Source organism: Manis javanica, chromosome 10 (genome assembly GCF_040802235.1).
Source record: "Manis javanica isolate MJ-LG chromosome 10, MJ_LKY, whole genome shotgun sequence".
NCBI lineage: Eukaryota > Metazoa > Chordata > Mammalia > Pholidota > Manidae > Manis > Manis javanica.
Window position 1 is genome coordinate 17,957,763 of NC_133165.1, and position 26,936 is coordinate 17,984,698.

General features: G+C 38.7%; 1 protein-coding gene across 1 annotated transcript in view; it reads right to left on the reverse strand.

Annotated features, from left to right (window-relative positions):
* Positions 1 to 26,936, reverse strand: part of NAV3 (neuron navigator 3) — a 376,755-nt gene that overhangs the window by 137,191 nt on the left and 212,628 nt on the right. Inside the window, 3 exon segments of the mRNA XM_073214824.1 lie at positions 4,117 to 4,236; positions 17,477 to 17,860; positions 18,525 to 18,633. Coding sequence (XP_073070925.1) covers positions 4,117 to 4,236; positions 17,477 to 17,860; positions 18,525 to 18,633 — 613 coding nt within the window.

Below are 26,936 nucleotides of genomic sequence, written 5' to 3' on the forward strand. Positions count from 1 at the left end.
ATATAGGGTCCCTCAGGATTGAGGAGAGTGCTTCGCATAGAGAATTGTGCTCAATGGCACATACAGTACAATTTAATTCTATGAGGGGTGTTATTTAAACTATTGGAAGTTTATAAGACTATTCAAAAGGAGGTCAATTCATTCTGAGAATTGGAACACAGGAGTGAAGTTCAGCACTGGTTTGTGAGCCTGTGATGGTGCCCTGGGTGCCAAAGGGAAATTGGGAGGGCAAATAAAACTTTCCTACTTCTGCAATGTTATGTATTGGTCTCTACTTAGAGAAACAAGAGCAAAAAAGGCAGGTCATTTGATTATGAAATGAAATAATTATATTTACTTTATCCATTTCCATCTCAGCCTATTAATCTTTCTTGTGTTTGCTTTTAATTATGATGGAAAGCCAATAAGGTAATAATGAAGGAAATACTGAAGATATGGGACTATACTGATTCTGTCATTATGCTAGAACAAATCAACACAGAAAAGGATCAGTGATTAAAGTGCACACAGACTAGTGACAAACATCATGAATCTGACCCCTGGAGGTAGTAGCTTGACGACTCAGGAGAAATCTCTGTTGCCTTTACTTCTCCTGTTTGGAGAAGTCATGGAAATGTCAAAGGCCTCCCATCCTTAGAAATGACTCCTGACCTGATTTTATGAGAATTTGCCATGATCCCCCTTGTAGAGGCAGCGCAATTTTCTGCACATTGATAACAACTATAGATGTGGAGCGAAGGGATCTGAAACACACCACTATGAAGAGTTGATCTTTCCTAAACTTCTCTTATTTGCCTAAAAGCATAATGTCCCAAAAGATTAAACTGCCAGAAATCCCCTTCTTGGGAGTTTTGCAAGCACAGAAGATTGACCCCTAACACCAGAAATGAGAAGTAGGGGAAATCACCTAAAAAGACATTGCCACAAAACTATCCCATCTTCCATCTCTTCTTCTAAAGGTCCATTCATTTGTCCTAAAAGTCATTTGTTTTCCCATGACTGCCCTTCTCCTTGTTTTCTTCCCCTGTTAAGAAAGTAAATCCTAACAGTTATCATCACAAGGAGATTTTTTTTCCCTTTTTTTTCTTCTTTCTTTTTTTATTGTACCTATATGAGAAGACAGATGTTGGCTGAACCTATTCGGACAATCATGTCACAATATATGTAAATCAAACCATCATGCTGTACACCTTAAATTTACACACTGATGCTTTTCAATTATTTCTTAATAAAACTGGGGGGGAAAGATGCTATATAAGCCCCAAGTTCTAACCATCTCATTGAGCTACACTTTCTGTGAACTCCAGCATACACATGTGAAGAAAAAGCTGTCTTTTCTCTTGTTAAACTGTTTTATGTCAGTGTAATATGCAGGCCTCCAAACACTAAACTTGGGGATGAAGGAAAAGGTCCCCCCAGTCCCAACAAGGGATTCAGTATGACTAGATGTTTGCACCTAGGCTTCCCTTAATATATTAAGAATTATAATGACTGATAACCCAAGAGCCATGTGAAAGTATGAAAATCCCTCCATGCCTTTTGTAAACATTCATCAATGAAACTGTGATTTCAGCATCTGGATTGTAGTATCACAAATCAAACCAATCCATCAGTTAGTACAATACAAAACTAATGATTTCTATGATGTGTAATGCTTTTATATTTTTAAAAGGTCATAATTAAAAATGCAAAAGTCAGTAAAAAATATGAATAAATTGATTATAATTGAAATGAGCAATCACTATATTTAAGAATATACTTTAGATAACAATGTAATAGATAATCAAGGGTGGACCTGGGAAAGGTATCTTTGTCATTACAATTTGTGGAAATTTGTCCATAATCAATAAAGAATTTGGTACCTGGACCTTTGTCTTCCTCTCCTTTGAGACTCATTCTGTCATACTGACTTAACAGCCACCTGGGTAAATTATCCACATTAACCAAATTTTTACTTCCATGACCATTCTACTTTAGTAAATTAGGCTCTAGTTTGTACCTTGCTCAATCATCCAGGAGAACTCTACCTCTCAAAAGTTAAACTTCATATTATTTCGTTTTATTTTTTGGCATAAATCTCCACTTAACTTCATTTATCCATGGAATTTGACCTGGTTGCCCATTTCTTTTTCTCTCCACTTAAAAAATACCAGTTAACCCTATTTGTTTCTGGACTTCACGTTAGAGCTGATTTCTCTGTCTCGCGAATGGCTACTCTTCCTTTATCTACTCTAAATGTGAAGGGCTCATTGCTGAGCTTGTTTTCCCACTCCACATCAGGGACGCAAATGTGCTGACAGCCTGCACAGTACTGACGCACACAGTGGTGGCTAAGTCATAATAAGCCACAGAGGCAGGCCTGAGGCCAGCCCCACTGACAGATGCTATGTCTGGGAAACTGATCCCAGATTTGTCCTGTCTTGCATTAAAAACATGGAAATGCACTCAGATAGTTTTCTACAATGACTGCACCTGGCAGGAGGAGCTTCTCACATCTGGTGGCATTCTCATTCTGTACAGCAGGTAGATTCATTGCCAGCTTACCTCTGTGGGAAATGTTAAGGGACTGAGGAAGTTTACATGACCATAAGTATGACCATACATGAGGATGTTCATTTTCTCTTGCTTTATATAACCTTCCTGGCGACTTCCTAGATTATCTGCCATTGAAGAAAACGTGTATCTTTAACTATCTATTGATCTCAGATTTGTGATAATACCAATGTTTAACAGTTAGGAAATTTCTCACAGAAGTCCAGACTCTCGACTTCACTTTACAAATCAAATGTTTGGAAACTCCTCAGCCCTCCTTTCCACATTTCTGCATATCTGCAGGCAGCAACTTCTAGAGCTCAGGATGGATGCCCCCTTTAGACTGGTCATTTACCATGTCCATTCTGCATGTCCCTTCTCCATGTCATCTTCCTGAGCCATGAAGAACAGGAGCTTATGGAGTGCATACTACATACACTCACTACTCTAACGCAGCACTTACAGTGACTGAACCTGTATCCCCAAGGATAAAACCACCAGGGATACACACAGTGGTAAAGACTGAAATTTATATGTTGCCCCTAACTCCCACTGTGTCTGTATTTGAGATGGGCCTTTACAGAGGTAAAGAAGGTTAAATAGGGTCACAATGGTTGGGCCCTCCACTGACACCTTCAGCCCTCGCATATGGACTAGGAGAGTGGGATCCACATGGGTGAGAACTGGACTGGTCCTCTGGCCAAAAGAAGCTAAAGATGAACAGCATTTGAGTGAGAAGAAACTGAAAATGAGTATCAGAAGCCACTATCAGCCTGTGTTTTAGTCTAGCTATACTAAAACACACAAGGAATTGTACACAGCTTTTATCTCAGAATGTGACTATATTAAGTCTTAACCTTTTATACTCTTCATAAATGCTGAATTAAAGAACCATGCTAGGTATTGATACATAGTAGTTCTGGAAATGGGCAATCCCTTCCTGCTCAATCAAGTCAAAAACTGAGTGCAGAAAAGGAGAAAATCAGGTCAGAAATACGTCTTACAACATTATTTTACAAAGACAATATTCTCAAAAAGCAGTGATTCTGGTAATAGTGGCAAAAGAATTTTCAGCAAAGTAACCAGCATTTGAAACACACACGCACACACACCTCTAAGCAATTTGAAATAATTTCAAAACAGAAGTTAGCCTAAGGCAAGAGTTGTATGCTTTCAAGAAACCCCTCAAGAAAAGCTTCAAGCTTGTTGTACCTGATAATTTTAATTATGTTTTAATCTTTGTATCATAGCCTCCAGGTAGACTGAGGGTATTCAACTTGAAGGTGATTTATTAGTCAGAGTTCTTTTCAAATAAGGAACCTAAGTCTATCTTTACAATTTTGCTTTTACATATACTAAAATTCACCCCCAAGTGACAAGAAATTTGTTAAATATGCTCACCAGCAATGCAATTTTTTTCAATATACAGAGCTGAAAAAGCAAAACCTCTTTAGTCTTTAAAATGTTTCAAAAATAGTTACTATATCAAAATAAAAATCCTTTGATTTATACTGTAAAACTCCAAGGTTTACATTTATGAATTGTTGTATGCACTTTCACCATCATATATGCTGCCGATATTACCTGTCTGCATCCACTGTGACGTCATGAACCCCTCTCTGAATGACATCCCTAGATGTCACTGTGTCTGGTATTCGATTCAAACTTCTAGTATACAGGTTGAGCCCTCCATCTGTCATGTATCTGCAAATAAATGTATAATTAATCAACAGAATATTAAATGAACTCATCTTTATAATTTAACTTAATAAACAAACTGTGTTCACAATTATCAATAATTATGCAAATACGGGCTATTATAGTTTTTTGTACATACACACTCTATTCGCCAAGAAAAATTAGAATGTCTTTTCAAATTTATTAGGAAATCAGTCTTGATCACTGTAACAAATAACTAGTCTGTTATGAAACCTTCCTTTTTTCCCTTTTGTTATCAATATTTTGAACAGGCTTGTAGATCATATAACTCTTAGCAAAATAAGGATAAGATCACTTCATTTTGTAAATGAAATTTATATTTTTGAAGTATTGAAGGTTACAGGAGTAATGAAACATTACTAAACTTAAAATTAGATGAATTTATTTGATAAGGAAAATGTATACCACTGTTGGCCACTATCATAATATAATAACCCAGATGTATTAAATGTTTAAAATGTTGCCAGGAACTGTTCTAGAGGTTTTACATGTAAGAATATATTATTACCCTCATATTAGAGATGAAGAAAACAAGCAATCACAAAAAGTTTAAGGACTTACACAAGGTCACTCAAATAGTCATGGCAGAATTGAGAAATGAATCTAGAATGCTGGCTCCAGAAACCATGATTTTAACCTCCATGTATTGCTGTCTAAACTTTAGGGCCACACTGTCCACCCCACTTCCTGTCTCTGAAGACAACTTTGCTATTGTCTTACCAATGGTTTCAGCCTTGGGCATGTTCACTATAGAATCAGTGAGACCAAGGAATGACAACAGAACATTCTTCAGGTAAAAGGGTTTATACCTGGCTTTATTCTCCCAGCAGCAGGTCCAGAACTAGAATCATGTATGCATCCAGCAGTCTGCAGGTCTGTAACCTCTTTCATCTCTGCCTTCACCCAGAGCCCTGGGCAGAGCTCTTTATAGTGACCAGTCAATAATAGCTTATTGCCTACAGGTATGGAAGCAGTGGCCTAGCAGCAGGCCAATTACACCATCAAGTAGTTTAGGATCAGGTGAGGATCCTGGCCATAGGAACTTCCATTATCCCCACAGTCATCATAGAACCATCACCATTCCACAGTGCTGGTAGATCCTCACAGTCATGTTGCTGTGATTTCATTGGCTAGTGGGGATTAGAATAGGGTGTTTAATCTCCTGCCCCATGCTGGACAATTAAATACCTATTTCTTGAGAGAGAGGCTCAAAAGACAGTTCATCAGTCTTTCTATGTAGATAGAATTGATGACAGTGATTCCCAGGAGCTGTGGGTATTTATTTTAACCAGATGCAAAGAACTGCAGAGAAAGCTTCATAGTAAAAACAAGGACAAAGGCACACAAAAAGAAGCAGAGACATTTGGCCCTGTGGTTTCAGCTTCATAACTTGCCCTTGGGTTCTAGGAGAGATCCCTGCTTCTTTATATAAGTACATCCCAAATTTGTTTAAACAAATTCAAGTTTATTTCATTTTTTGGAATAAAAATGACATTATTCATTTTAGAGTTGTATAGCTCCACTTACAAACACACTACAGCTTTTGAATCCATTTAGCTATTACAGACAAGTAGCTCACATGTTTTTAGTCTTTTGCTGTTACAAACAATGCCACCATGAACATCTGTGTGTATGCATTTCCTTGAGCTCATAGGCAAGAGTTTACCTGAAGTCTGCTTCTAGGAAAGGACTCACTGGGTCATAAGACATACATATACATATTCAACCTTAATAGTCAACGTCAAAGGGTTTTCAAAATACTTTCAGAGTAAACTCCTACTTGCCTATGGATGAAAATTATCCTTTTGGTTTTAATTATAAGTTCCAGATTGCCAAGCAGCTTGCTAATATTTTTATTATAGGCCATTTACGTTTTGTCTGTGAAATGTCTGCTGTATCTTTTGCTCATATTTCTATTGGATTCTGTGCTTTGTTCTGGTTTTCTTTCCTCAATGGTACTAATCCTTAATTAGTTATATGTGTTACATATAATTTATGGTCTTTATGGGGTTTTATCCTGATACTTTTCTCTTGTTTATTTTCATGTGAAATGAATGTTTCTGAATAAAAAGAAACTTGATTTAGATAACCTTTCTAACTTCACACAGTAACTCCTTCTGTTATTTTTGTGTTTAAAAGTATGGTAATTTGCTCATTGTAACTTTTGGGCTCACTCTGTTTGTATCTCCCACTTTTACCTGGGCCTTTTCCACCTTCACCTTTATGGCCACATCCTGTGCAGTCTGTCTTTAGTCCGTGAAGTTTTAGTGTGGGCTCTGTCCTGAAAGGGAGCCGTAGCTGGACAGTGTAATGAATTCATAGGAATTAGACTGCGCTATTCTCTCCCTGGCTGGTCAAGCGGTCAAAACTCTTCCAAGTTTAAACTCTTCCAACCCACCGGTGCAATGCTTTCTAGTCAGTTTCTCTTGGCTACTTCAGGGATCTTCCGTTTTTAGTGTTACCAGATGTCCCACTGCTGCTCTTGTTCTCTTCCCACATAGATGCTGATCCCAGTCTGGTCGTCTGGCTCCTGGCCACGTGTCCTCGACTGCATACACTTGACTTTGAGATGATGTCTTGTCACCATCTTTTTCAAAGAGTTTCATTATAAGCAATGATCTTTTTTTTTTTTTTTTTGCCTTTGCTGTCCTGTTGCTTTGTCTGTTTTTATGGATTTGGGAAGATTTAAAACCTATGCTGCCACCATATCCTCCTATAATTCTATAATTTTGCATTCAGTATCTCATGTCAGCCATTATACATGACAATTAGCTATTTTTTAATGACATGAGCACACAGCACATGCGAGGTGTTTTTTTCTTAACCTCAAAGGAACTCCAGTCCAGCATCTTCCTTTAGATGATTACAGATAAAATATTAAGAATTGTTCCCTAATCGATGCTAGCTAAGAAAACTATGCTAATAATGAATGATTGCTGCAAAGCTCTGTTGTGCTTGTAGAAAATGAACTCCATGGAGAGAAATGTGTACAAGTAGACATGTAGACAAGTTCACAGGGTCAGTATGTTGTGATGGTTAAGAGTGCAGTGGAGCCAGACCGTTTAGGTTCAAGCCCAGCATTATGTGCTTCAAGAAATTACAAATTCCCAGAATACCAATTAATTACTTTTCTGAGTTCAATCTAAAGTCATTAAAGCTGTCTATGTCTCAATTGTTTCATCTGTAAAATGGAGAAAGTAACAATGCACTTACCTTTTAATATTTGTGCCAAGATACAAATGAGTGAACAAATGTAAAATGCATAAAACATCGTCTAGGAAAGTAGCAAGTGCTATGTAAGTGTTGACTAGTATTATCAGCTATGTTTTCATTAGAATTTCTATGTCTACTAAAAAATGACTGCCATATCTTCAATACGAAATTAGTAGAAGCATAACAGTTAGGAATCTGTCATTTGCCCTGTAAATCCTTCTAACGCAGCTCGAGTAACCCTGCCCTCTCCAATGTTACGCATGCTGCAGTCATTAGGAAGTTTACCAGTGGAAAATTGAGGGAGGATCAAGTGAGAAGCAGGACTAAACTACCAATTCCCTTTTTAAAAATTTCATTATACAGGATTAAATTACTTCTTTGGGCTGGAGGACTTATGTAGAATTTTTGGTTATATTCTTGGCTCCACTACTTATCACTGTGACACCTGCAGATAACTTCAATTCCCACCAAATAAAAGATGTAACTCCCCCACCCCACCCCAGTTTTGCAGGGTGCTCCTTTTCAGCTTCATTAATGGAAATTTTTTCAAAGAGTCTCATTGTAAGAAGTTTTCCTCTGACTAATATTCCTAATTGCTAGCAGAGTCACATCCCCAACTGTTTAAAGCAATGTTGAAAGAGTAGAAAAAGATAAGCCTTTGCATGCTTTAAGAAATTATCAATTCTTAGAATGTTAATTAACTAATTTTCTGAGTTCTACCTAAAGTATGTGAAAGAAATGAAACTCCATTTCCATTCTTTTCATGATATTCCTTGTGGTTACATAAGAAAAAAATCCTAAATTAAACACCTTCATTCTTTGCAATGCTTTTGTGCTTGTGTCTCTTCAGTCCCTGAAATATACTTTTAAAAATTGGAAATAGAAGGTTTTCTTTGTGACTCCATTCCTTTTTCCTGTAGCACAGACATTTCTATCCCGTTTTCTAACTTAAAACCAAAGTCAAATTCCCATGGGCATCTCTAGCCCTTCTGTCTGTCTATCTTTGACTCCAGGCTGAGACATCAGGTTACAACTCCCTGATGCCAATGAAGGGTCACTCTGCAACGGGTGAACAGTGAATGCCACATGGCCAGTGCCTCCATACACCTCCGACCATGCCTGAGATGAGACCAGCCATGTCACTCACTGGCCATGCAAGTCACCTTCCACCCAGAGAGGACAACTCTGACTTGCTCCTTACATTCAGTGTCCTGGACTCTAGCACAGCAAAGAGAAAAGTGATCACTGGGGAAAGTTTTCATATACGGATTGGGTTATTTTTACTCCATTTTAAAAAAATACTGAATATGAATGTTTGTTGGTCAACATAAAGCATATGGACCACCGATGAATATTTAAACGGATTCATTTGTGAACTATCCCAGACTTCATTTGAAAGGCTGGTAGGGGACAAAAAAGGAGAACCAAGGCCTGGGTTTTCACCGAGTCATGAAACAAGCAGGGAAAGCTACATTTTTTTTTTCTCATTAGTGAATTAAGCAGCAACTGGACAGCTCTCAGCGAACCAGTCTCCTCCTCCTCCTGGGCACACGGCAGAACCATATTTCCTGGCCTCTCTTACAGTTAGATGTGGCCACACAGCCTGTTCTGGATAAGGGACTGCGGGCAGAAGCCACTGCGCCACTTCAGGCCTGACAGTGCGGAACAGCCTGACACTGTGGTTCTTCCACTCCTGCGGTCAGCCTGTTGACTATCAATGCCCAGGGTGACACTGAGGACCTGGATGGGTAATAACAGAATTACCTACCACCTCTCTTAATCTCTGAGAGACTCTATGGTACATACGTCCCAATTGAAGGTCAGAAATACGGGTGAGATATTTATGTGAAGGAGAAATAAATTTCTTTGTTTTAATTTACTGAGATTTTGAGATTTCTCTGTTATGTAAGTTACTGTTAACTGGTACAACTAGAGTCTTGGAAATACAAAACACTTCTGAGTATAGCTATGCTTGTAATGTATATTATTACATGCAGAACTCAGTTTAAAAAAATTGCCTTAAAAATAATGTATCTAAGATGTATACACACACACACACACACACACATATATATATCTACTATTCATTTATTGAATAAATGAGCACTCATAAAAATACAGACGCACTAGCATGTGAGTCCCACGGCCTGTCTACATTGCGCACCGCTGCACGAAGTGCCTGGAATGACTTGAGAGATTTTTGGATACACATATACTTCAGCTCTTCCCTATAGTTTTCCCAGGAATCCTCATGCCTCCAACAATTTCCGTCTCCTGTAAGAGTCACACCCTACATTATCTCTTTTTACTGGACACTATGTTTGCCTTTTCAGCAACAGAATTTTGTATCCCACTCAGCATTTCTAACTCTACATTCATCATTTCCTCTGTTTTCACTCTTTCTTTCTCTCTCTCTCTCTCTCTCTCTCTCTCTCTCTCACACACACACACACACACACACACACTAGCCAGCTCTCTCTGCCTATTTTCTCTAATGGTATAATTTTCTATCTCTCAGGCTTACAAAATGGGCATCTTGTCAGAATTCTCTGCCTCTCTTATACCCTCATGAACAGCCTATCATTGTTTCTGCAAATTATTTCTTCATGGTACCTCCCATATCAATTTCTCCCCTTTTATCCCTACCAATTTCACTCCCATATTTCTGGTCTTATGACCTTGGACATGAGTTATTACAATAGTGCCTGAAATCTAGAACTTCTATCCTCAATCTATTTGCAGATTTCCCCCAAATTGGTCTTTGAAAAACCATCATTGTCTTCTTTCCCTGTTGTGTGCCAACTAGGTGATGTTCTAAGAAACATAAAGTCTATGGTCAAACTTCTTAGCATGAGGGTACTGAGGCTGGTCACAGTAGTCCAATCTCAGCTCTTATCCTTAAATATCCAAATCTTATTTTAAAAAATATTTAAGATTCCATGAATCTCAGTTAAAGAAAAGGTCACTGAAAGCCATTTAACCTACTGTCCCTCTGATTTTGAAAATTATATTTTAATCAAGTTTAATGACATACCTTCTACAATATTTATATTTTTAAACAAATTTTCTCTAATGTATTTCCCTCCTCTACAAGCTACTAAAATCAGAGAACAGAACTAGAACATTTCCTTTCTTGTTCACTCCTTTCTATTTCGTGCCAGCATTTAGCACTTTTTCCTTATTCTGAACTCTTAGCTCAATTTTTATTGGTTGGAATATTTTGAAATTTCTGACACATTGGATGTTCCTTGATTTCTGATATAAACTTCTCCTAAGATAAGCTTTCTTTCCCAGATAAGCCTTTCACATATGTATAAATAAATGCAGTCAATCCTTATTATTCACAAATTCCATATTTGCAAATTTGCCTACTCACTAACATTTGTAGCCCCAAGATCAATATCTGCAGCACTTTCATGATTGTTCATGGACTTGCAGAGAAAAGTGAAAAGCTGGAGTTGCGCCCAAGGACATTCCCAGCTCAGAGCCGGTAAGGTGGCATTCTGCCTTCTTGCTGCAGCTCTCTTACTATAAACAAATGTCCTTTGAACAGTTTATCTAGAGCCACCTTGGTCACATTTTTGTGTTTCCTACTGGAGATTTTGCTGTTTACAATGGCCCCCAAGTACAGTGTTCAGGTGCTCTCTGTGTTCCTGAGTGCAAAACCTGTGATGTGTCTTACAGAAAAATATGTGTGTTGGGTAAGCTTCATTTAGGTTTGAGTTACACTGCTGTTGGGCGTGAGTTCAATGCTACTGTATCAACAATATATATTAAATAATAAATAAGGTTTTTAAAAACTGAAATACACATAAAGCAAGATTATACATTGATTGGTTGATAAAAATGTTGCAACCAAAGGTTCACAGATACCTAAATCTGTGTTTTCCCAAAAAGCAATAATTCATAACTCACTCACTCAGTGTTTATAGGGTGACTTTATAGAACACAGCTACCACAAATAATGAGATTGTATGTACATGTGTATATGTATGTAAATAATTAAATCTTAATCCAGTAGTAAATATAAAAGATAATATACATATATGTCCACATTTAAAGAGATGGAGAAAGAAAAGAGAGGGAGAGAAAGTAGAAAAATGGGAAAGAAAGAGGGAAGAGATGGGAGAGAAAGTTCATGCCTTAGATGTTCTGGTGTTACCATCCTGTGTTCCCTGAACTGGATAGTCCATCCTAGGTTGTATTTAATACATACAAAATGATAATAGTAACAATTACAAATTAGCATGATTATTAATGGTAATAAATGTAATGATGACAATAAATTTATTAATATACATTTACTATTATATAGTGACAGGTTTGATGCTAAGTACAATTTTGTGGGTTATTTCTGTCATTCCTAAAAATGTCATGGATTTTCTGTAATTTTATCCTTATTACAGATGACATCAAGAATTTGGGTAAATTAAGCTCCAAGTTGTCCACAGATAGCAAATGGAAGAAAATAATTTACTTTAACTTAAATTTAAATTAGGTGGCTTGAGGAAAAAGATGGCGGCATAAGAAGTGAGGCAGAAATCTCCTCCCCAAATCACATACAATATGAAAATATAGCAAATACAACTAATCCTAAAAGAGTGACCAGAAAGAAGATTGCAACAGATGGCTTACATCTAGAAAAAGAGAAGATCTCAAGGAAAAGGGTAAAGTAGTAAAACCACAACCTGGTGGGACCCGAGCCTTCCCCCAACCCCAGCTCACCAGCAGGAGGAAGAAAAACAGAGCAGGGTGGGAGTGGAAGCCCAGGATTGCAACACCCTGCCCTAGAGATCTGCTCTGGGAGAATAAACACACACTGCATGGTGCTCTGGAGATTAGAGGGGTTGGAAAGCAAAAACAGGTGGAATACTCAGAGACTGAGATTCCAGCCTCTTGTGGAGAACAGGTTCCCACAGCAAGAGCTGTAGCACTTGTGTCAGACAAAATAGACTTCAAAACAAAGAAAGTAACAAGAGACAAAGAAGGACATTATATAATGACAAAGCAGTCAGCCAACAAGAGGATATAACTATTATAAATATCTATAAATAAAACATAGGAGCACCCACATATGTGAAACAAATACTAACAGAAACAAGGGGGTAAATAGAATGCAATGCATTCATTTTAGGAGACTTCAATACACCACTCACTCCAAAGGACAGATTAACCAGACAGAAAATAAGTAAGGAGACAGAGGCACTAAACAACACATTAGAACAGATGGACCTAACAGACATCTACAGAACACTCACCCAAAAGCAACAGAATACATACTCTTCTCTAGTGCACATGGAACATTTTCCAGAATAGATCACATGCTAGGCCACAAAAAGAGTCTCAGTAAATTCAAAAAGATTGAAATTGTACCAACCAGCTACTCAGACCACAAAAGTATGAAACTAGAAATAAATTGTGCAAAGAAAACAAAAAGGCCAAAACACATGGAGGCTTAACAATATGCTCCTAAATAATCAATGGATCAATGACCAAATTAAAACAGACATCAAGCAATATATGGAGACAAATGAAAACAACAGCTCAATACCCCAACTTCTGTGGGATGCAGCGAAGGCAGTTCTAGGAGGAAAGTATATAACAATCCAGGCCTATTTAAACAAGGAAGAGCAATCCCAAAAGAACAGTCTAAATTCAAAATTATTGAAACTGGAAAAAGAAGAACAAATGAGGCCCAAAGTCAGTAGAATGAGGGACATAATAAAGATCAGAGAAGAATTAATAAAATTGAGAATAAAACAACACAAAGAATTAATGAAACCAAGAGCTGGTTCTTTGAGAAAATAAAGAAAATAGATAAACCCCTAGCCAGACTTATCAAGAAAAAAAGAGAATCTACACACATAAATACAGTCCGAACTGAGAAAGGAAAAATCACTATGGACACCACAGAAATACAAAGAATTATGAGAGAATACTACAAAAAATTATATGCTAACAAATTGGATAACTAGAAGAAATGGACAACTTTCTAGAAAAATACTACCTTCCAAGACTGACCCAGGAAGAAACAGAAAATCCAAACACACCAATTGTCAACAATGAAATTGAATTTGTAATAAAAAAAACTACCGAAGAACAAAACTTCCAAATCAGATGGCTTCACTGCTGAATTTTATCAGACATTTAGTGAAGGCCTAATACCCATCCTCCTTAAAGTTTTCCAAAAAGTAGAAGAGGGGGGAATACTTCCAAACTTATTCTATGAAGCCAGCATCACTCTAATGCCAAAACCAGACAAAGACACCAAAAAAATAAGTACAGACCAATATCCCTGATGAACATAGATGTGAAAATACTCAACAAAATATCAGCAAACTGAATCAAAAATATCATACATCATGACCAAGTGGGATTCATCTCAGGGATGCAAGGATGACACAATTTTAGAAAATCCATCAACATCATCCACCGCATCAACAAAAAGAAGGACAAAAATAACATGATCATCTCCATAGATGCTGAAAGAGCATTTGAAAAAATTCAACAGTCATTCATGATAAAAACTCTCAACAAAATGGGTATAGAGGGCAAGGACCTCAACATAATAAAAGCCATACACAACAAACCCATAGCCAACTTCATACTTAACGGTAAAAATATGAAAGCTTTTTCTCTAAGAATGGGAACAAGACAAGGATGCCCACTCTCCCTACTTTTATTCAACATAGTTCTGGAGGGTCTAGTCATGGCAATCAGACAACACAAAGAAATAAAAGGCATCCAGATTAGTAAGAAACAAGTTAAACTATCACTGTTTGCAGATGACATGATATTGTACATAAAAAACCCTAAAGAATCCACTCAAAAACTATTAGAACTAATAGTTCTAATAACTTTGCTGAATTCAGCAAAGTTGCAGGATACAAAATTAATACACAGAAATCTGTTTCATTCTTATATACTAATGATGAACTATCAGAAAGAGAAATCAGGAAAACAGTCCATATACAATTGCATCAAAAAAAATAAAATACTGAGGAATAAACCTAACCAAGGAGGTGAAAACCTATACTCTAAAAAAAAACTACAAGACCCTCATGAGCGAAATTAAAGAAGACACCAATAAATGTAAATACATCCCATGCTCATGGATAGAAAGAATTAATGTTGTCAAAATGGCCATTCTGCCTAAAGCTACCTACAGATTCAATGCAATACCTGTCAAAATACCAACAGGATTCTTCAATGAACTAGAACAAATAGTTCTAAAATTCATATGGAGTCACAAAAGACCCCGAATACCCAAAGCAAACCTGAGAAGGAAGAATAAAGCAGAGAGGGGGGATTATGCTCCCCAACTTCAAGCTCTACTACAAAGCCACAGTAATAAAGACAGTTTGGTACTGGCAGAAAAACAGACACATAGATCAATGGAATAGAATAGCAAGTCCAAATATAAACACACACATATATGGACTACAATAAAGGAGACATGGATATTCAATGCGGAAATGACATCCTCTTCAAGAACTGGTGTTGGCAACACTGGATAACTACATGTAAGAGAATGAAACTGGATCACTGCCTAACTCCATACATAAAAGTAAACTTGAAAAGGATGAAAGACCTGAATGTAAGTCATGAAACCATAAATCTCTAGATGGGACTACATCAAACTAAAAATCTTCTATACAGCAAAGGACACTATCAGCAGAATAAAAAGGCATCCTTCAGCATGGGCAAATATATTCATAAATGACATATCCAATAAGGGGTTAACATCCAAAATATATAAAGAGCTCACATCCCTCAACTCCCAAAAAGCAAATAACCTCATTAAAAAATGGGCAGAGGATCTGAACAGACACTTCTCCAAAGAAAAAACACAGATGGCCAACAGGTACATGAAAAGATGCTCCACATCCTTAATCAACAGGGAAATGCAAATTAAAACCACAATGAGATATCATATCACCTTACACCAGTTATGATGGCAGACATCAAAAAGACAGGGAACAACAAATACTGAGAAGGATGTGGAGAAAGGGGAACCCTCCTACACTGTTGGTCAGAATGTAATTTAGTTCAACCATTGTGGAAAGCAATATGGAGGTTCCTCAAAATGTTAACAATAGAAATATCATTTGACCCAGGAACTCCACTTCTAAAAATTTGCCTGAAGAAAACAAGATCACAGACTCATAAAGACATATGCACCCCTATGTTTATTGCAGCATTATTTACAATAGTCAAGACATGGAGGCAACGTCAGTGTCTGTCAGTAGACGGATGGATAAAGAACAGGTGGTACATATACACAACGGAATATTATTCATCCATAAAAAGAAAACAAATCCTACCCTTTGAAACAACATCAATGGAGCTAGAGGGTATTATACTCAGTGAAAGAAGCCAGGTGGAGAAAGACAAGTGCCAAATGATTTCAGTGATTTGTTTGGAGTATAACAACAAAGCAAAAACTGAAGGAACAAAATAGCAGCAGACTCACAGACCCCAAGAAGGGACTAGCAGTTACCAAAGGGAAGTGGGTGGGGTGGGCGGGCAGGAAGGGAGGGAGAAGGGCGTTAAGGAGTATTATAATTAGTACACGTAATGCAGGGGTGGGCACGGGGAAGGCAGTACAGCAAAGAGAAGACAAGTAGTGACTCTATAGCATCTTACTATGCTGATGACTGTAATGGGTATGTGGTAGCGACTTGTTAATAGGGGTGAATGAAATAACCACAATGTTCCTCATGTGGAATCTTTGTAAGATTATATATCAATGATACCTTAATTAAAAAAATTAAATTATGCACTCTGACTCCAGTGATCACTCATCTACTCCTCAGCTGAACTGACCATAATCTGTCTCTCTCATTCTACATCGTCAGAATGCAGGTAATGTGGCTGCCAGGAATGGACTGGTGGATCTGAGGATATCAGAGCAGAGCTATAAATCTGATGTAAAGCTCTTTTGTACTTTTTTGGATCTTTTTGCCATTCAAACAAGCTTTTCATGAATGATGAAGAAGATTAGTCATATAGAAGAATGATTTCTGACACGGGTCCTCTCAGATCTATAAGGCCAAGGAGTAGGTCAAAACTCAGACTCATACAATAATTATAAGATTATTTGAGAAGCTTTTCCCTGCATTACAAAGCCTGGGTTTTGAAGTCAGACATATCTGAAATCTAATGCAAATCTAGACTTTCCTTAGCATCATGCAATCGTAGCCAAGCAGGATCTGTTTCCTTATCTGTAAAACAGGTGTAAAAAATACCTCATAAGGGTTGTTGGTGTGGGGAGGTTAAATGAATAAATACCTTTAAAGCAGTTAACAAGAGTGTGGTAGGTAATAGGAAATATTCAAAAGGGCAATAACAATTATTAATACAAGTAGTTTTAATAGAATATCCTATTGCCTCCACTGAGTCCTTAAATGGTGCTAAATGTTCTAAACTGCCAAAATACATTAAGAGTTTTATAATGACACCCTTTTTTGGAATGTACTAGGAAGCAGAAGGAAAACAGGGACAAAGATAAAAAAAAATCTGATACCATCAAAAGAGATAAACAGATTAAAACTTTCAACTGTAAAATGTCTTCTCTCCACTTAGATTGGGGATATGTAACTGAAGAATGCCAGAAAATATTTGTTCCTCAAAGCAATTACAGGCAGCTCTGACAAGCCAAAAAGAAAAAAATAGATGAAGCCACTCAGCAAAACTCTTCTTGTCTCCTTCCCCCATCCTTCACTACAAAATCCATTATTTAAGAGGCGTAAGAAAATCACTCTAAACACACAAGGCACATGTGTTTCTCTAAACTAACAATAAAAAAATGTAGTGGTTTATACTGAAAAGATTTTATAGAAACAGTAGATCTTTTACTTTCCGTGAATGAGCAAATGAGAGCCTCAAATACCCCCATATATCCTTAGATTTCTCACATTTTCTAATGACCTTGGGAGCTAACCTGTATAATGCATTTTGGTACACCAACCCTCCCCTTCTTTGCACACTATTAGAGGCCAGGGCGACTCACCCACTATTGATGTCATCGGACCGGAGACTTTTCCCAAGGATGTCACCATCACTCATATATCCACCAACATCAACTTCAGAAGACACATCCAGGTCACTGCTCGCTTTCTCACTCATGTCCACCTGTGACATGTTTCCCAGCCGAGAGACAGCTGCCCGACGGAGAGGTGTTGTGTACATGAACCTTGAGGGGTCTGTGTGGATGAGCCGGCTGGTCCCGCTGCGAGAGTAGCCAGCACCCAGAGACGGGGCATCGCCAGCCTGAAGCCGGGGGCACGCCTGGCCCAGCCTCCAGGTTACAGGCGTGGGTCGGCTCGTCAGGTTGGGGATGGTCCTTCCGTTCACTTCTGTTGTCACTGTGCTGTCGAACGTTGTCTCCAGGGTGCTGTGGGTGACATGGAGAAGTGACTATACGCTAGTTCTCTGGGACCACAGAGCAAGGGTACATGAAGACAGGAAAGGCTAGCTGAGAGTCGTTTCTAATATATATGTGGTTTTCATGAAAGCCAAGTTATACAACCATTATGAGATTCTAAACACCTCTGAAGATGTCAAACTGTGCGAAGGGGCATTTATTTGCAGTTTTTTTCTATTTGCCTTCCAAAGGAAGGCCATCATTACATTTTAGATCAAAGAAAATACTGTTTCACTTTTCCAACAAACTCTTTAAACTATTGTAGCCTCCCAGAACTATTCCAGAAGTTAACTGCATTATGTCTGAAAGTCTCTCCACCACCCTCCCTACGTGCATTTCAACTGCAACTTCTGCCACTTTTCTTCGGGGCACGCTGGAAAACCCACTGAGTAGAAATGGTGACTGTTTTAGCAGCTAATTCAGTTTGAAAGGGAAATTATGTCAAGGAAGGGATGGATAGGAGGAAAAAGTCCCTGGATATTTGCTTAGAAGTCAGCACTTGACTGTCCTGTAAAATTTAAGTGAGAAAATAGTATGGGAAAGCAAAAATTCCTTCTCTGTCACTGTATGACATTAAATGCTTGATTGTCATATTTTCTTTATTGGCCTCAAAATATGGAGAATTGGGAGAAACCTGTGGCTTATCTGGGTCCCACGAAGACTGGACATAGTCTCTTCTAAGTTCTGCCTCAAATCTGCTATGTTTTTAACCGTTCTCATTCTTCTGGTTTCGGGGTCTTCACCTAGACACAAGTAACATAATAATGAGTGTGTCAGTCATGTCATTACTGTCTGCAGGGTAAAACCGTATGCATAAGAAGTAAGATACATTCCTCCTCTTAAAAGTAAAATGATAGGTAGGAAATCAAGGGCTATTATCATCTGATAATATAGTCCTTGCTATAGATAAAATGGAATAGAAACAAATGTAATAAGTAATACTATGAAGTGGTGATAATACAATAATACTTTGTAGACCTATGACCTTAATCACTGCAAAATGAGCAGGTCATTTGGAAATATATTGTACAGTACTCCATGTTACGGAGCTTAATTTAAAAATCTGAAACTATTTGGGTCCTAACTCTCCATAAAAAAGACCTATTTCTAAGTGTGCTCAGAATAGCTGAGATAAATATGCCTTATGTGGCAAGTATACAGTTGGACTCAGGAATGAGATATTTTTAGAGAAATTATCTTTCTAAGTCTTTTATTAGACTCATGGACCAACATTCACAACTTTGGATGGCTTTGTTTTTAATTATTCCTCCACTTTCTACAGGGAACGCAAACCTCCACGTGTGAGGCTAAAGTTTTGGTCCAGCCCCAGGCATGTAAATCTGGGATGGTCTGACAGGTGAGAAACAAGCTCTGCCAGCAGGACACACGCCTTTCCTGTGCCTATCACCTGGGGGCAGAAGTGCCTGGTGCACCAGTTTGTTTAGGGCAATTAAGTTTCCAGGCCAGTGGCCTATGAAGCTGGTGTGCCTGGATGATAAGGAGAACATGGAAAGGGAGTAGAGGAAGCATGGTTTTTCTTCAGTTCATCTTTCACTCAGGAGGCTATCCAGGAATGAGAGATTTTAATACAAAGGAAAGAAGGAAGACAGGAAGAGATGGGAGGGAGGGAGGGGAATGGATGGTTTAAGGGGAGGGGAGTGCTGGTAAGAGAGGGAAGTAGAGGAAGACAGAGGAAGGGGACTGTAGGGAAGGAAGGGAATGGGTGGGAAAGAAACAGAGAAAGAAAAATGGGGGTAGAAAATAGCATATATTAAATTCCGGTATGAAAACTGTCACATAGAAAAGTCAAGATGTTTATCTACAATCGTTTTTTTAAAGAACATAGGTAGATACTTAATCTGTTCATTTTCTTCCACAGAATTCATACCAGATTTTTAAAAATATGCAACAAATACACCCACTTTACATTTGTAATATAATCATAAAATTGGTGGGGCTTCAGCGAACATCTCACTCACCTCTCAGCCAATGAGTGAATTCATCTACATCTCACTAGGGAGATGGCCAGGTGCCTCTACCTGACACGCCCAAGACTGAAAGGTTTCCTTCTCTCCAGTAAGAGATGGCTCTTTCAAATATTTGTGAAAATGTTTCTGAGAATGAATAATAATTTTCCTCCCTTTAACCTCCATCCAATGGTCCTGTGGCTCTGAAACCAACTGAGCGACTTCACACTATCTTTACCGCGGCAGTCACTCGAGCTCTAGAAGAAAGCAACTGCTGATTCCTCTATTTTCTCCTTCAGCCAAACATTACTACATTGTTCATTATTCCATCCTGGATGATTGCAAAATGACCACCATTCTGCTGCAAGTCTTTAAATCTCTTCTTTTTTATTTACAGATTATTTGAATGATTAAAATACATGTAACAGCATCATTATTTCAAACTTAGAAAGTACTAAAGAACTCCTGTAAATGTATTTTTTAAGAAATAAGAAAGCACATTATACCCTCATGCACACGACAGACTTTTCCTACACTAATTCAAGTCATGCAATCTCTAACCTTACACATTAACATTCTCTTAAATCTCAGACCTGTTAATAACCTTTAAGACTCTAACCATATTCTCTCTGAAAATTTTTCCTTCCTTTTACTTATAACAAAGCATATTTGAGAATTGACAAGAAAGAAGTCTACCTTTTACTTCCAAATAATCTGGTAGAAACCTGAAGAAAAAGGAGGGTTTTTTAAGGAAAATCTTCAAGAGCAGAAAAAGAGTATCATAGTCAAAGGCAGAGGTGAAGAATAGATTTTACTCAAAGTGGGCCAAAGAAATAGTGAAGAATGAGACAAAATGTTAGAAGCACTAAAGCCGATATTCAGTATATAAGACTTCATACAGTGTAGAAGCCTTAGATTGTGATGTTAAGAGATAAGTCTTAAAGGAGGAAAGTGTTGAGCTGACCTTTGAGAGATGGAGGAGGGATGCAAGTCATTGACCTCACCTAGACTATAACAGGTACCCTGTCCCTGACCCCTTCCCTCTAGGAGAACTTTCACACTCTCATCAGGTTGTATCTCAACCACTTGACAACCACTTGATAAGTATAATAGTGATCACACTGCTATTTGAATGATTTTCACGCATCTTTTTAATATAAACTTAAAGAACATTGTATTTTCAGATATTCCATTTCACTACATGTTTCTTCATATCTTCTTCATCTCCTTCTAAATTTCCTTCTGCCAATCCAACAGGCATCCAACAGGACCCTTGGTTTTTCCAATTGAATCCACTTCGTTTGTTCACATTGCTTCTCATGTTTCAGAACCATGACTTTCCTCCCTCTGGTTTCACTCGTCATGACAGCCACTCATGACACTGCACCACCTGTGATGGTCAGGCAAAGGGGCCTTTTCCTCCTAGCACTTATTGAGCAAAACATAACTGCTGCCTCATTTATATCATGAAAGATAATATCCAAATCAAAATTTGTTGCATTAAATGTTCTCAATGACCCACAAAAGGCAAGATCCCATTAACTGTACTTATGAGCCCCTTAGGACTGCAAAAGTGTGACACATCCTGTAAATGTGTATCCAATTGATGTCTAGTGGGTTGGGGACGGGGACAGAAATGTCATTGAAAAGGCCAAATGTAAAAGCACAGATAAAATTAAATATTAATAACAACTTAGCAGAAACAGTACATAAGAGAAACTCATTTTGTCACAGAAATGTTGAATCCTCTCTCACCTCCCTAATTTCAAAGTCACTGTTATTCCTGAAGGAAGTCTCCTCAGTGTCAGATATGATTGGAAGGGCTTACACACATTTTCCAGAATGATAGATTCTGCAATTCACTTTGAGTTTTCAACACTGGCGCAACTGCTTTTTCACTGCCTCTGAAGTCTTCTCTAGGAGCAGCGCACAGAGTAACAGGCATAATTTGGTGCTACTGTATTTTTACTTGGGGGCAGGGGGACCATTTAATCTGTGTGATACTGCTCCCAGTTTTTAGGCTTTAATTATACACATTATAATTGACACTGCCTGTACTGTCACCTTTTAATAGGAAATCAAGTTTTATATGACTAATCTGATTCACAGAGAATTATCCCTCCACACCATCTATATTACAAATGTTACTTTTTTAGAGCACAGCTGCCTGATTTATTTTGAGAAATAACCCTAATTTTGTGGATAACCACAACAGTGATTTGGATGGAAAATTCTCACCTCATCTGGTTTAAGCCAGACACTTTGGGTGGAAAATATCAAATATGGCTAACAGCTTTATATTTACCTTTTAAATATTCCATGTAGTTGTAGCACAGATCTTTATCTGACGTATCCAACAATAGAGTTGAACTCAAGGAACTCTGCCTAAAAACTAACTTGGAAGAGGCCATTTTGAGTCAGAAGCAGAACCTAGAGTCAAGCACATGGCAGAAATCCTGAAATTCCTGTGTGCTCTGGGCTTGAGTATATTAACCAACTTAACATTCCTCATTACTTAGGGAACTGCGCTGAATGCTTCATTACCCTGACATGATTGTTCATATCAGAGCTATTGGAATAAACTCTTCCTCTTACTTTCTATCTTTCATTTTTGAATACTGGCATAAGTGAAAAAAAAACCTTAAAGAGAACAATCCCATACAATACAATAAGCAGATGCTCAGTTTAAAAACCATGGAATACACAGACTTCTGGTGAGATTACCCTCTGACAGTATTATTTATGCACAAAAAGGCATGTGTCCTATATATACCCACCCTCAGCATGCTATGATTTAACAGTGTAATCAACAAATAATGTCATGGGATTGCACTCTGTTCATATCTTTGAAAATACTTACAGAAGAGGTACTTAGAACAAGATAAATGCTATCATTTTAAAGGCAAAATATGAATATTATTTGATTCTACAGTTCCAGAGGATCAAAAAGAAAAGATTCTTAAGAAATAATATTCCCTCTGTGCCTTTCTACTGTATATGGGTCTTTTATTAGAAGCAGTTCATCACAGCAATCCCACAATGGTGAGGAAGTAAATCTTCAATGTCTGGGCACCTGGTGTATTTATATTCAGATATCACTATTTCCACAACTGTGGAAACATTACTCTTTTAAAGCTGAACTGACATGAAAAATAGAGCAATATTTGTCTCTGCTGTCTTTCTAAGCTTTTTTTGTTTAAAGCTGGTTTACTAAGACCCTAGAAAATCTCACAAAACACCTTGTAACAGGATAGACTACACAGAGAATAAAACAAACCTACATTTAGCTTCAATTGCAGGAATCAGAAACAAAGAAATCATTGGTCAAGTTTTAGTCTTTTAAATTCAAAGAGTCTTTCATGAAGTCTTTTGTGGAAATACACATCGATATAAATTATGATGTGGTCAATGGTTTAATATTTATGGATTTTTGAAGAAGGGACTGTAAGATGTAAATATACTTTGGTAGAGTACTAAAATTTGGTATAACAAAATTTATTCGGTTTAGCTATCTAGGCAGGTGGCAAAGTCGACAGTTAAAGTTTAATGATGAAAGTGAAGGATTACTTCAGACATCTTCATATATAGCTAATTAAAGACTGTGTCAGAAGTTACTGAGACTCATGTCATCATAAAGGCCCAGTTTGTAAAGTACAGAAACAGTTCACAGTCATATATGCAGTAAATGGTTGTAAAGGGCACACTCAGGAACACTTTTTGACAAACACACACACACTAAAGTATGTGTGCTAAGCTGTGAGAGGAAGCCTCTGAATTTCTGAAAGTGTCACTGGAGCTCATGCACTTGTCACGAAGGTACAACCAAGGGCCATCCATTCAGATGCCACTGAGGCAGCATGAGAATCTTCACTCTACAAAAAATTTACCCGTGAGTACCTTCATCTGTGGTGAGGTCACCCTGAGGACAGCGAATGAGCAGGCCCCATTAATGACTAAGTAAAACACATGGTTGGAATTTTTAAATGTTAGTATTTTAAGGATGTCTACAACGTACTGGACACCAGGCCAATAATGCCCAAGGTGGACTGCTATTTACTCAACAGACTTTACAGCTGTTTCTCATAGCTCACTTTTACAGAGGAAAGAATTTCAAGAAACAAGGAATTGAAAAATTGCATAACTTTGGTTTTAAATAGCAGTCGGAAGAATGGAAGATATTTGGCTAATGCAAATGTGCAGCGACTTAAAATTGCAACCTCATCTCAGGAGCAAACCCGACTTACCTAGTAAGTCGGTGTACAGTGCCTGCTCCAGGTCGCCCAGCATGGTGAGGAGGACGTCCTCATCCAGATGAGCTGTGCCTTCCCGCAGGCAGCTTTCTCCCTCCTCTGCGGCCCAGCTCCGGATGCTGCTGGGCCTGGACGACGCGTCTTCGTCTTCCGACCTGCTCTCGTCATCACTCTCACCTTCCAAGCCTTTCCTGGAAGCCCAGCCCTCGAAGCCCCCGCTGCCTGACCGGCTGGCGGGCAGGAGGCTCCGGGCCCCCGAGCCACCGGCCTGGGACAGCGACTGCACCGAGCGCGAGCCGAACCGGGACAGCGGGCGCCTCTCTGCATAGCTGGACTCCCTCTGGCTGGCCTTTGCCGCGTTTCCAAACCAGTTGGAAATGCGCACAGTGGGTCTCCTCTCCCCCTCACTGGTGAGGGAAAGATTGGTCAGAGACCGTTGCTTCCGAAGGCAAGCTCCCTCGCTCCTTCCTGCTTTGCCCCGAAACACGGAGAGCTCGGCGGGCCGCTGCATATGGCTCTTCTGGTGGCTTCTCCGCTGGACTTCACACTGTCTCTTTACACGGAGATGGCAACCGGCCCTTTTGGTTTTAATTAGCACATGCACTCCAGTGAAAGCCCAGGCAGGCTCAAACCTTCAAGTAAGATCTAGAGCTACAGTCAATTAGTTGCCCACAATTTAGCTTGCCACATCATTTCCTAATCAGCAGTACTCACAAACGTTTTGCTTGCATGGATCTGAAGCTGACAAGAGTTCGCGGAAGACCCTGCTCCAGCTGAAAAGTGGCCCAGGGAGCCAACCACGCTTCCCAGTCTGCACCCAATCGAATGTCTCAGCAGGGCGAGGGGTCCGCATTTCCCTCTACCGCCTCTGAGCTCCCGAACGGGAGGCGGTGAAGCGCCGGCGATGTCTCCCGTTTCCCCCCACCTCTGAGCAGCCCGTCACCCACCGAGGTCTGCAGCCCTCGCCTGCAGAAGAGCCGACACGCTGCAGCACACACGGCGTCCGCGGCGCGCCCGCAGGGGCAGACACCGGCGCGCGAGCCCAGCCCTGCACGAGCCTTCGGCGGCCGGTATTCCTCCCGCGCTCAGGCCGCGGGCCCTTCGCCGCTGCAGCGGACGCCGCGGGCTGCCATGGCAGCACGCATCCTGCCGGGCTGACGCAGGGGCAGAAGGGGCTGTCCAGCCTGGAATGCCACAGGTTTCAGAGCCGAGCCCGAATGACACGCTGCACTCCTACATTTACATCCGTCTTGGCCACCCCGCCTCAGACGTGGACACACACACACACACACACACACACACAAACACACACACACACACACAAACACACACTCCCTGACTTAGAGAGTGACAGACTAATGTTCCATAGCTGCAGGCAGCTGAAGCAGGCAGATCTGCCTTCTGAATGTGGGGATTTGTGCTGTAAAGGCACAAATCAAATTCAAGAGTGTAAAGGATCTAAAAAACGTAGTATGACACTCTCTCTCTACTGGCTGACAGACAGTGCTTTAAAGGGAAAGACTTCACCTCATCTTTTAAAGAACAAATTCAACAGCTTTTTATTCTGAAGCTATTTAGTAAAATCCCAATGTGACAATAAAAATCAATATTTTGTCCTATTAAAAAAAATAGAAAAAAAAGGAAACCTCAAAAGGTTTTTCCCTGCTATTTTCACTCAAAACATGTAACTGAAAGTTGATGCCAAGTATGTATAATATAAAGGAACAAAAAACATAAAATTCATGTTATTATTTTATATTGAGCATTTTTCCAGGTCTGTTTCATAAACCTTTTCCAGCATCATCAGATTTTTATTTTTGATACTTTAATAGAAACAAAACCCATAAGATATTTATCTTCTACCGGTTGTGTATTTTACAATCGATGCCCTGAAATTCTGATTTTAGGAAGACTTAAAAACCTTATTAGGTACAGTAGAGTCTACTATACCACTAAAAGCTAAGGGGAGGAGTATTAAAGAAAAACTTCTGAGGTTTTCCACACATAACCATTCCTTTTAAGGGGGGGGGGGAATACATAGAAATACTTGTGTCACTCAAAATAATACATTAATCCCTGTCATTTTTGTCTAAACCAGTATGATCAAATGAATTCTGATTTTTCACCTCACATTCCTAACCTCAACTAGGGAAACTATCCAACAGCTTAGCTTATAAATTAGCATTATAGTATACATTGCTTGTACCTTTTCATATGATAACAAGCTACTTTGCAAGTTAATTATTCCTTAGGCCCCGGCTCAAGACAGATCATACCTGGATCCATTTCCACAGATACTTAAAAGGGAATTAGATGGAAAGAACAGCAATCATTTGTGATAAAATTTTGCAATGAAAAAAATAAAACTGAATTGTGAATTGTGAATTGTGAATGCTGAGTCTCAATTCTTTACTCTTTAAAAAAGTGTTTATAAAAAGAGGCATTTAAGTAAAAGGAGGGTACAAACACTGAATCATAGACACTGACAATTATCCTTCTTAAAACATCATTTTATAAAGTGATTTTTAAAAGATCAATATGCCACTCCTCCTTCAATTATGAGGCAAAACATTTTTTTTCCCTTGCATTTGGAGATGCTGTGGCCCAGTGAATCACCAGGTTATGAGACTATAGTAAATTTGTTAAGGTTATAAAACTTCAAGTTGTTTGACCTGTATTACACTAAAGTACACTTGTAGTATATTCTAAAGTCTTATAGACTCACACAAAAAGAGAATTCTTATGCTTCAGACATTGAAAAAAGCTAACCTTGAGTATCTATGAGAAAAAGCAGTAATTATTCCCTCTCCTATACAAGGATGCCTGCCT